This window comes from Parus major, chromosome 2 (assembly GCF_001522545.3).
Source record: "Parus major isolate Abel chromosome 2, Parus_major1.1, whole genome shotgun sequence".
NCBI classification, from domain to species: Eukaryota; Metazoa; Chordata; class Aves; order Passeriformes; family Paridae; genus Parus; species Parus major.
The window spans coordinates 101,337,207-101,349,500 of NC_031769.1; the positions used below are offsets into that span (position 1 = coordinate 101,337,207).

Consider the following 12,294-nt stretch of genomic DNA (forward strand, 5'->3'; position numbering starts at 1 on the left):
TACTGAACTGGAATTACAACTCTCTGACTCCTACGCTATTTTTAAATGTTGAAAAAGTAGCTCTGTAAACAATGTGTTCCCATACAGTAGGATCTTGTAAAGAAATGCTGAGACTCTAACAAGGTGTTTGGGAGTTGCCAATTTGCTGGTTAAAAAAAATAAAATAAATCCTCTGCACTCTGACTGTTTCATTAGCTGGTGATTGGGAAGTTGTGGCTGCCTTTGCCAGAATGAGGATTTTGTGCCTCTTAGTTGAGTAATAAGGCAATAAATTCTAGAGTTAAATTGATTTGTTGGACTATATTGCATTTACATGGGGTAATGAAGTAATTTCACTGGTGAGGTTACTTTGCTGTGACACAAGATGATGGTAAAATTTTTGTACGGTTACTTATAAGGTCACTGGGGTCCTAATGATTTTATTCAAGTGAAAGCAATATAAATGAATTAATGCATAATCAGTGGACTAAGGTACCCTGAAGGATCTAGGACTATAAAAATTATTTTAAATGAAGATGCAAATTAAATGCCCTGATTTTTGGAAGACCATGGTAGGAATATTCTGGATTGTTTCACAAGGCTTTTAGGATCTTTCTTCTGTTTAAGCATCAACTGGTCATCTTGTTTGGACAGGCAAAGCAAATCACTAGTCCAATTTAATTTTATTTTATCATCACTAATAAAGACTGATTCTGGATTGCTGCTGAAGTAAGTCTGTGACGTTCTGTAATAACTTTACAGAACTCTGTAGAGCTGAATCTAGAAGAAACGAGGAATAATTTAATCAGATAATTCACAACTGACTCCAAGAGACCATCTGGAATTTTGGTATGAACATGGAAAGGAGAGAGCCGGGATTGTGTAATATCAAATTAAAATATATTTTTTGACCTTTAGGACAGAAACTTGTGGGATAAGCCATTGTTTTTGTTATATGAAGTGTCACTCCATGAAACAGAAGACAAAATCCCTATTGCAAGGAATCTGCAATCTAAATAAAGCACACAGATTAGTGTCAGTGTAGAACACCCATACGTGCAGGGGCTAAATTCACAATTCCATGGGGTTTTATTTCGGGAGGTCAACGCTTACATACATACAGAAAGAAAGAGGTCTTGGGAAAAGGCTTGACAGCGAGGTGGAATGTGCTTGCAAGAGGAAGACTGAGGATCTCTTACTCATGGAATGCTCGGTTACAGGAGTGAGAGAGGTAAGCAAAAGGTCAGATGAATTTGGCAAGACTGTAAAAAGTGCTGCTGAGATCCAGCCGCTGGGTTCATTCTCTCCTGTGGGGTCCCCCTCCTGTCACATTATTGGAATAAATAATGACATCGATTCTAACAGCTTTTGTGTCTGGCTCCTTTCCTCAAATGGACTGGAGAACAGGAGAGACCCAGCTGTGTCAAAACAGTGTTGCCCTGAGGTGTTTTAAGAGGTTAAGTACATTTAAAATTAATTTTCAAAATTGAGACCTACCTATATTTCCTCCAATTTCATGTAAACTTTGGATCTGGCCTCTCACATTCTGTGATGATCCACGGCTAGGATGGAAAAAAAACCTTTCAGTTTGTCTTTTTGTTATAACCACTGCTTTATCACCCATCATCTATAGTATGCTAAAGTTTGACATTTTTCCCCCTTTGATCTGTCTTATCGAAACCAACAACTTCTGCAGAACGGACCACTGCAGAATAAAGAATCTGCTACAGAGGTGGGTTACTGCATCACTGTCAACTAAACCTTCTATATTATTTATTTTATATTATTTATTCAAAGAACAGATTTATGTAGTAACATGGGAAGACTTTGCAGAAAAGACTTTCAGACACAATTTACCATTTCCAGTAACTGTTAATAATTATTACCTTACAGAAATAAAAACATTCTAGACTTATGGATAGATGTGGAACAATCCCTTTGGGTTCTTTATGTGGCAAAATATGAAATAATATAAAAATATATATATAAAATATAAACCAAAATATATAATCATATATTATTATATAAAATATATATATATATATTTAATGTACATTTTTAATAGTGATGTAAGGGAGGGTAGATTGATAGATTGATTCTGTATAGGAGCCAATTCCTAAGTAAAATAGAAAGACTAAGATAAGTAGTTAAAATTTCTTTGACCAACATAACCATAAATTTGAACTTTTAGATTAGAAAAAGAGTTCTTGTAAACCTATGAATCTCTGAAGAGGGAACAATCTATTCATTTACAGTTCTGACATTGTTGTTCAGGAAAAACAAAATGTTCTACTTTACCCACCTGTTTTCACAGTGGAATCGAGCCAGGATGTCTTTGGCTTTTGTTTGGCTGTTGAGTTGAATTGCCATAGAGACTTTTGAATGCAGTGGAGCATAAACTCTTATCACCCCCTCGGGTATGTCAGACTGCAAGTATGGAGGAAAAGTGACAGCTCCCTAAAATCAATATTCAATAGAGTAAGTCTAAGACAAATAACTGCTCTAGCTCAATTCAGAAGCAGATCTGCAACCTCATTTGAGGTTGCTTGCAAAACTCACTGTCCTGCATTCACCTGGCTCTTCAAAAGACATTTACAGTCATACAAATGCAAATCTGTAGACACAAATCAAATACATCACAAAGGCACAAAGTCTTTGGTAAGTAGCACATAAATGCAACGGGGTAAAGCCCTTGAATTGTAACTTCAACTTCTGTTAACATTAGTCAGTGGACCAACTGCTTATTTGAAAACATAAAAATTATTAAAATTATTTAGAATATCTCTTCTTCTAAAGATGAAATTCTCCTGAGGCATAAAGATCCAGTTCTCTGTTTCTGCTTCCTGCATCTTCAGCTAGATTCAAGTGTGTGTACAGTAAAACATCAAGTACCATATGGTTTCTGTTAATTTGAAATTTGACCTTGTGTAGGGTTCAAACGATCATCTATGAAGTTTATGCACTCTTCCATGATTAATGGTGGATAAATCAATTAGCAAGGTTTGCATTCCAGTTCAAATCCAGTTAATACCATGCTGACCAGAACACAATAGTCTCTCCAGTCTCTGTCTCTGTGTAATTTAGAACATCTGAGACCTGGGGATTGCTTTAAGTGCTCTCAACATTAAATTCAGTTATCCAAACAGAATTTGCCTCCAATTTACCCCTCATATTTCAGCTCCTCGCCATGGCTACCCTCATTTTTATTAAATGTAAAGCAAATTACTCTGATCAATGGACTTGTCTTCCCAAGGTGCAATGACTTCAGTAATTGACTCTCCTCAGAGAAGGAGTCTATCCCAGTGTTCATCCCAGGCTGAATTTAACTTTGCATCACAGTAGTCTACATTGCCATTTTAAACCAACATCTATGTCTGTATCTGCAGCACCAATGTATGTCCAACCCTACCTAAAACACTTCAGTCAGTGCTGGCAAATTCTTGAGAAAGGTGAATTAGAATGGATTCACCACTCATAAATAACATTTATCTTTCTACTTTTTCCCCCATACATTACCTTCTGCATTTTCTCTCTTGTCTGTACTAGGTTGCTCATTCTCTATTTCTCATAACCTTGTGTACCATTCCTTCCTAGTTTGGCTTTTCTTTTGTTATTCAAGACTATTCTTCAACAACTACAGAGTCCTTTACCGTTTCCTTGATTAGTTTTACAATTCACCAGTCTTAATTCTTTTAAACATTCATGGAAGACTCTAAATACTTCATCTTCAGGTTATTAAAGGTAGTTAATACATGGAAATGCATGTAAGTTGCCTTAGGGACTGTGGATGTTCTGCATAGAGACACAACATGTCTTGTTGCCCAAACTGTATGTTGCACCTAATATGTAAAATAATTTCAGTTGTCTACAAAGCAGTGTGCTCCAAGTAAATCTAATCATAATGTCTGTTTCTAGGCATTAGATAAAATTTGGTGGCTTTAAGACCTTCAAAGAAAGGTTTTTCTGTCAGATTTTCTTAAATCAAAACTGCTTCTGGAGCCTCGGAAATCCTCCAAAATATCTACCTGACTATACAGGGAATAACAGCACAATCTACTTCACTTTGTGCTTAACATTTAGTCACAGTTTAGGTGTTTATGGTAGGCAAACTGAATTTTCTCTGCTTACAAATCTAGTGCAAAGCTCTAAGACTAAAGCTTGCAAGGAGAATATCAAGTGGACTGTACCAGGACATGGATAAATGCAATTAATCCTAATATAGATTATCCTACTACTCAGCTACAGATCCATTCATTTGTTGAGTATCTACAAATCATCGCTGTCAGGAACAGTCCACATATAACCATATCTTATGAAACAGGTTAAAAACCAGCTTGGCAGCTTTGGCTGCTGGAAATCATTCTGCCTTCCTTACATTTTCTCAATCTATTCCCAAAACTTTGTCTTATTGGAGTGTTGGACTGGGAAGCACAACTTTCAAGATAACTCTCAAATAATCTTGTTTTGTATGGCAAAATTTCCTCCCCACACCCAGAATCTTTAATGAGATAAAGGAGGGAGTCTGTTTAAAGTTGCCCTTAAAACCTGCTTTTTGTCACACCTCTGGTCTTTCAGGTCTCTCCCGTTCCATGGTCTTTCTCCTCAGAAGTTTTCTCACTCCTTTGTCAAACATCAACTGTCTCTTGCTGTTGTTCATTGCTGCCTCATTCATTTTTCTCACTTGGGAAATAAGGAAGGATGGGACCTAGAGGGAGGAAACCAGATCTTAGAATATACAGTAATTTTCCCCCAGTGTGTCGGGTCTTCAGAAGGGCACCAAATTTTAGACAGCAGAAACTCTGTTTATTCCTAGAAGATACATGCAATCAGTAGCTTCCTCTAACAACCTACAGTTTCCCTTTGATGAAACTGAAGATCATCTTTCATGCCATATGAAACTTTAAAGTGATGTTTGCAGCTGCAGGAACTTTATTAGGATATAGTCTTTGCAATCCCCATTATACCCTCCCTCTGCTATGAGAAAATGAGCTGAGACTGTCAATATCTTCAGGCCAACCTCAGAAGCCCAAAAAGCTGTACACACTTTTGTCCTGTTTTATTGTGGGCTAGACTTTTAAGCAGACATCTAATCACATTCAAGTTTAGACATATCACCTATACATCCAGATTAAATCATTCTTCTGTGCATCACTGTATAAGCAATGGTGTGGGAGAGGTACTTCCAGAAGACAATTGATGCTAAAATAGATGTCTTAGATAAGCAAGGTAACTCTCAATCCAAAAATATCTGTTAGGGTACCTCATTCTAGATATGGAAGACTCCAGTTAGTTTCTAAAGAAAGTGTTTCTATGTGGAAGGTCAGTTTATTCTGATTTCTGCACATGTCCTGCATATAGCAAAATCACTGCAGTGTAATAGAACCATAAAGGCGGAACCAGCACTACTCACTGTCCACAGGATGTCCTGGTACCGGATTAAAAGCCTCACAATGTGTGCGGTGGTGGCGGCTGCTTGCATTTCTTGTTGGTTTGCACGTTTCCCTTTGTAGATGAAGAGGTTTGGTGCAACAATCATAGACACATTCCACAAACTCATCTTATTTTTCCCTTCATTAGCAACCACCTTCTTCAGGAACTGAAGAAAGGCCTGGAAAAGAACAGTACTCGTTCAATTTCAGGGAATATTTTACTTTTGAAATGCAGCATTTTCAAATGCACATGTCTGGCTGTTATATTTGCACTTGGAGGTGAAATTTAGTGTTTTTTTCATTGTATTTGGATTACTTTGGCTCTTGTTGTTACAACAACCTATGTCAACCACAGTAGAATAGTTAAGTTATCAAAATACACATTAATAAGTTATCTATCACTTAGAGCATAGTCCCAAATTTATAAGGTAAGTACAGTGTCTACACTATGGCTCTGAATCCTACAGTAGAGGAAAAATGTACATGTATTGCAAGGGAATAGTTAACTTTCTTCACAGATTACCAAATGTCCATTTTAATATATCTGGCCAATGCTTTTTATATCACAGTCACTCAGGGAAATTAGTGTCTCTTCAAATCTGCACCAGTCCTACGTGTAATACAACGTGAAATTTCTGCCAGCAACCCCCAAACCTTTGTTCTGGGATAACAAAAGCAAGAAGAGCTAAGTGGTTGTTCATTGATGTTACTTCTGTACATGCTTGTCAGAGTCAAAGGAAATCAATTTCCCCTTTTGGGTAGCTCATTCAGAATTTTGCTTGAATGTTTAAATAGCACAGTCTGTAGCTATGGTTAGAGTTGGGGTCTACCAATGAGTCCTGCAATATTGCTCTGGTTTCAGCTGGGATAGAGTTAATTTTCTTCCTTGTATCTGGTACAGGGCTGTGTTTTGCCTTTAGGATAAGAATAATGTTGATAGCACACTGGTGTTTTAGTTGTTGCTAAGCAGTGTTTACGCTTAGTCAAGTGTAATCTTTAGTTTCTCATGCTGCCATGCCAGCAAGGGGGCTGGGGCTGCACAAGGGCTTGGGAGGGAACACAGCCTGGAGAGCTGACTCCCAAGGGATATTCCATACTATATGGCATTGTGCTCAGTATCTAAACTGTGGGGAAAACTGGTCTTGGCCCACTGCTCAAGAACTGGCTGGGCACCAGTCACTGAGTGGTGGAAAATTGCATTGTGCATCACTTGTTTTGTGTGTTCTAATTAATTAATCATTATTGTTTTCCCATTCATTTCTGCTCTATTAAACTGTTACTGTCTCAAACCACGAATTTTACATTTTTTTCAAATTTTCTCACCCATCCCATTGGGGGGTGGGGAGGAGTGAAGGGATGGCTGTGTGCTGGCTTTAGATGGGGTAGAGTTAGTTTTCTTTTCACACTGACTGATATGGGATTATCTTTGGGACTTGTGCTGAACAGTGTCTGTAATATAGATTTTTTTTTTTTCTTATTTCTGAGCAGGACTTACTGCCTTTTCTGCTTTTCATACTGCCACACTGCTGAGGTGCATGAGAATCAGGAGGAAACACAGCCAGGACAGGTGACCAAAGAGATATTCCAGACCATGTGACATCAGGCTCAGTATAAAAAGGTGGAAAGAAGATGAAGGAAGGGGGGCCTTTCGGAGTGATGCCATTTGTCTTCCCAAGTAGCTTGTTACATGTGATGAAGGCCTGCTCCCCTGGTGATGCCTGAACACCTGCCTGCCCAGGGGAAGTGGTGAGGTCCCTTTTTTGCTCCGCTTTCATGAAACGACTTTTGTTTTTCTATTAAATTGCATTTATCTCAACTCACAAATTTTCTAGCTTTTACCTTTCTTATTCTCTCCCTGATCTCACTGATGGGGGAATGAGCAAGAAGCTGCATGAGCTTGGTTGCTGGCTAGAGTTAAACCATGGCAGGTATTAGCTGCCTCTCGGTTAAACCACAAAAACCATACCACTAAAACCACTGTCTTTGTACCCTGACATAGCAATTAAGACATTTTTACATACCCAAGAATTACAAAATAGAAACTGTGTTGGAGAAGTTAGAGAATGGAGCTGTGTAGGGAGTTTTGTCATCACTCCTATTTTTGTACAGAAGCCTAATTAATAATAAAGTAGTATTTAGCATGTGTTTTACATATGCAGCTCTATACCCAAATGAACTTTAGCAGCAGAAACAACCCCTATTCTTTACAGAGCACTAGTAAACCTCCAGGTGCTTTGAAGACAGTTGCTGTTCTTATCCCTTGTACATACAACTTTATACATACATACAGGTAAAGAAGGAACCTGAACTCATAAAGTTGTATCTAACCTGACTAGTGAAAGGCTTTCAGAGGCAGGAGACCTGCATGGTCCTGATAGCAGGGGACCTGATTAAATGTCTAGAGGTTCCCAGAAAGCTTGTTCACTCAGGTTTCCTTGATGTAGAAACAGGCCCAAAGATGCAACCACTGTCTCCTACAGTCAGGATACAGCTGCAGTCAGATCTGGGAGCTTCCAGGCATCCAAAATGCTTGTAACCACTGTGTTTGTATCAGGAAGTAGTACATGGGGGTGGGAATGGGTTTGTAAGGCAAGCTAGCTGAGGGTGAGGTCCTGAAATCTGTACTGAAGATGCACATTTTAACTTTGGACTACATTCTGCAGTCTGGTCCAATGCCCTGGGAACACTTCCAGTACCAGGAGCACACTCGGCAAGCTCCTAGAGGGCAGCTTCTCTTTTAAATTAATCCTGGAGAATTTCAGTTATACAGAAAATCCAGAAACTGGACCTGTTTTGTCCAAACTAAGTGAGGAATATGCCTCTTTGAAATGAGGAGCAATGAAATGAAATGAATATTAGAAATGAAATTAGAAATTAATAGTAATGATGCCTGAGATCCAGCAGTTGGACACCCCCAATAACTATTTCTTTATTGCTTGTAAAAGAAATGACAGCCAGGAAATTTGAACACCTTTTCAAGGAAATAATAAAAAACACAGATGAATACTTTCCTGGTGTAGCATCTGAAAAAAACCAGTCTCTCATTTAAAAGTCAAAAGCACCACAGATGGCGGGAGATAGCAAATGAAGAACTTACCTTGGCTGTGTCTCTGTTGGCTTCAGGCATCAGCATGATCAACAGATGCAAAGCTTGTAGTTGTAACTTGATCTTGGAGATTTCTGAGGACATGAATAATTAATGCTTTTGAAATCCCCACTGCAATTGGTTTGTTTTAAAAACCTTGTGTCAGCAGTGTAGAAATACCAGCTAGTGCCTGGGTTGAGACTAGCATGCTTAGGTGTTGATTAACCATACACTTTTCCCCAAATATAAAATCACCTTAATGAGTGGGTTTTTCCTCATCATCTTGGATCTTACTCACATGGGGACACAAGGCACTACAAAATTCTATCTACATAGTAACAATCCAGTATTTTTTAGTAATAGCTAGTTACTCTTAGATATCTGTGTATTTGTTGTAGGGAATAAAGTCACTTTATTCTGCACAGACCGTCATCTCCAAACTGCTGAGCCATTGTAACTGCATGCAGACTGGGAGTCACCAGGAGCAGACTCAGGTATGTAAAGTTTATGGGAAGAGGTCCCCTCCTTCTGCCCTTAAAGCTACTCATGGAGACACTGAAAGTGTGACTGCAACTTTATGTAAAGATCCCCAGTTTTCTGCACCAATTTGCTAATAAATTCACCATCCTGAGACTTTCAGTCTGTCCTAGCTCGAGTGTTTTACAGTGAAGTCATAGGCATGGCAAGGTACAATTGCATTCTTCCTGGAAGAGAAATGAACAAAATGTACTGAGATTGAGAGGGTGTATGTACACTGAAAACAAAGCCCAGCTGCCTGAACCTTTCTGTGCTTGTACATATCCCTGTCCCAATGGTCTGACCTCAACATAAACTTTACCAGAAATAAAATACGTCCAGTAGATAAAGGACAGTCATTTGAGTTTACCTTGCAGAAATTTTCATTTGTGAAACTTACAATTAAGGTGAATCAGAGTCTATATATGAAACTCATTACTCAATCACTGTTTCAATTTTTACACTAAACAGTTGTTTTGTTCACACAACAAGCCTGTTGTAATAGCTGAATGCAGACACCTTTCTCATTTGAAAACAAAATCTTGCAGAAAATCAAAATGTTTAGGCAAAGCACTGGGTCTGTTTTTCTCTCTGCTATAGAGGAAAAAATAAAATTACATGACTTTTCTCTCTATACTTCAGAGAGAGAAAAAATGTAATGTCTACTCTTGCATTTTATCATATTATCAGTCCATATCCACATACTTTCTACAAGTGTGATGAATGCAGGCAGATATTCTACTGTGAAGAGTGGGCTTGGGAGTTCTCTTATAAACATTTTCAGCAGTCCTGCTGCATCGTTATTTCGTACTTGGTCCCAGTCAAAAGTGTCTTCATAAAATTTTGCCTCAAGTTCTTGATGGAGATTCTGAAAGATAAAAGAAACATTTGGCCTTGAATCACTGCTGCTGATCCCGCAGTTTGTGATCACTTCAGAAATCCAACTACAAGCAGCAGGCAGGTTTGTACAGTGCTTGAATTAAAGCAGCCCTAAACCAGTGACAGCCTAGGTACAGCCATGTGGCATTCAGAGCAGGTTAACAAGTCAAGTTCCTATAGATATTTAGCAACCCAGGCTAAGTTTGGTTTGCTACAGCTAGATTTCTGCCAGTGAACAGTTTGAACTATCTTAAAGCAAGGCAATTTTCTGCAATGTCTTAGGACTAGAAGCAGAAAACTCAGTTAGCACAGCTGCTCTTTTGTTTCAAACACTCTCCAGAGGTTTTGACCCTTAAGTCACAAAGGAGTAGTGTTTCTTCTTCACTGCCAGTGAACTTGCTAGATGGTCTGAATCCATGGGTCTTGAGCAAATGGCTTAAAATTCAGGTCTTCCCATCTTTGAAAGGAAGTTTTATGTTAGAATAATTATAGTTAGGTTTGGTCAAATTGTAGAAAAATAAAGATACAAAACCATTACTGTCAGAAAAACCTTAATGCATAAAAAGACCCCTAAACCTCTGAAAGCACAAGAGAGATTTAAGATAGAAATGATGATGATACCATTTTGGGTTTTCCTTTAATCCCCTTGTTCTCCAGTGGCAGCATCCTGCTCCATAACAGAGGTCATTTTAGTTCTGGAGGGTCACTAGCCAGTGTTCAAAACAGGCATGGGAAAGGGAAATACTCAAGGTTCCTAGTAGGAACAGGATTTGGCTTCAAACACAGAACACTGATCGAGAAATGCAAATTCCTCAAAAAATTGAGTTAAAAGGGTTGAAGGACAATATTTTAATATAAAGATATCTATAAATAATGCAGCTTTTACAATTATTACTGGCCAAACACTGTCCTATCCATAGGAAGTTCATTGCTGCTTTTTATGAGACCATTTATGACAAAATATATACACAGCAGATATTTGGTTTCAGATGATGATTTTGTCAGATGTACTTTAATATTATGCAAAAAATTCAGTCCATTCAGGCAGAAAAACTTAAAAAAATTAATTCTGTTTGCCACACCTCACATGAATGGAAGGAAATTACATATCAAGTACAGTCACACATAAAGAAGTAGAATGGTTGCACAAACGGAAGTAGTAAGTTGTTCAGGATTTGGCATGAAATGTTAAAGTGTTAAAAAACCATTTTAAAGTTAAAGTGTTAAAAAACCATTTTACTGGTTTTAATCTGGGCTACCTCAGCTTCCTCTGTATTCACATCCTTTGCACATAATTGATAAAAACACCTAGATTGAATTCTCTCCTGTAACTGGCTGGAAATGTGGAACAGAAATCCTCACCTCATCAAAAGCACAAGAGGACAGAATTCTACTCCACATTTTTCTGATGAGAACTGGGAAAAAGCCACAAAAATAGAAAGCAAGATTTTGGAAACACAAACACTTTTCTGACATACATACGTATATATATATATAAATATATATATATATATATACACACACACACACACACACACACACATATATATATTTATCACTCCATATAGGTAAGCATATATTTTATACACTCAGTTCCCTCACTCCCCTTCCTCATATACATGTATCTATGTATGCATCTAATACTTTTAAAATACATGTTGCAATTTTTTTTTTAACATGACTGATCCTTTACTAGACCATCATACATTATTGGTTCACTGGAGCTTTTGTTACAGAGGAAAACTTGTATTAATTTCTTCTATTCATTGTTTTATAGAAGAGTAACCTTTAATCATTTCCATATGCCTTTTCTTTCTCCAAACAAGGCTGAAATAAAGTTGGAATGCCCTCGAGTCCTAATGTCATAATAACGTATGAAAGCTTTTGAAGGATGAAATCTGGATCTGCTTTGAAAAAAAAATCTCTCTCTTGCTTGTTGGTTTGTTGAGCAGACTCAAATGAAACCAAAACTCAAATAATTTAAAACTTCCATATGGGCAGTTTAACTTACCACCTAGTATAGAGGAATTGAATATGAAGTCATATCTCATAGCAGATCCCAGATACAGATTGTGAAAAATACATGAGCAAGACACACTACAGTGTATGCAAAGAATATGAAAATTATTTAATTAGATCAGAACCCTGCTATGTAATCTCTATGGAAAGGCTGGAAAAATTTGGGATTGTGTGAAATAATGTTCAAGCATTTGTATGAAAAAATGAGGAAGCTGAAAAGTACAGGGCAAGTTAGGAGTTGCCTTCTGCCAGATGTGGCACTTTTCAAGGCTCTAGGTTCTTTTATCAATGCAGAGTCAAAGGAGTTGGGATGCTACTGCCTATCTTTGGTGTGTTTAATGTAATGCTACTTTTTTCTTATTCAGCCATTTCTTATTATCCTCAGCC

At 37.8% G+C, this 12,294-nt stretch overlaps 1 protein-coding gene across 2 annotated transcripts in view; it reads right to left on the minus strand.

Annotated features, from left to right (window-relative positions):
- The window catches only part of ARHGAP28 (Rho GTPase activating protein 28), a 78,750-nt gene that overhangs the window by 4,241 nt on the left and 62,215 nt on the right, over positions 1 to 12,294 (minus strand). Inside the window, exons 9-14 of one of the 2 annotated variants that reach the window (XM_015618694.3) lie at positions 9,715 to 9,877; positions 8,506 to 8,588; positions 5,390 to 5,587; positions 4,541 to 4,684; positions 2,282 to 2,406; positions 1,477 to 1,541 (exon numbers count right to left, since the gene is read on the minus strand). In XM_015618694.3, the coding sequence (XP_015474180.1) occupies positions 1,477 to 1,541; positions 2,282 to 2,406; positions 4,541 to 4,684; positions 5,390 to 5,587; positions 8,506 to 8,588; positions 9,715 to 9,877 (778 nt within the window). Of the gene's footprint in view, positions 1 to 1,476; positions 1,542 to 2,281; positions 2,437 to 4,540; positions 4,685 to 5,389; positions 5,588 to 8,505; positions 8,589 to 9,714; positions 9,878 to 12,294 lie in introns of both variants that reach the window. The other variant, XM_015618693.3, reaches the window with a different exon arrangement.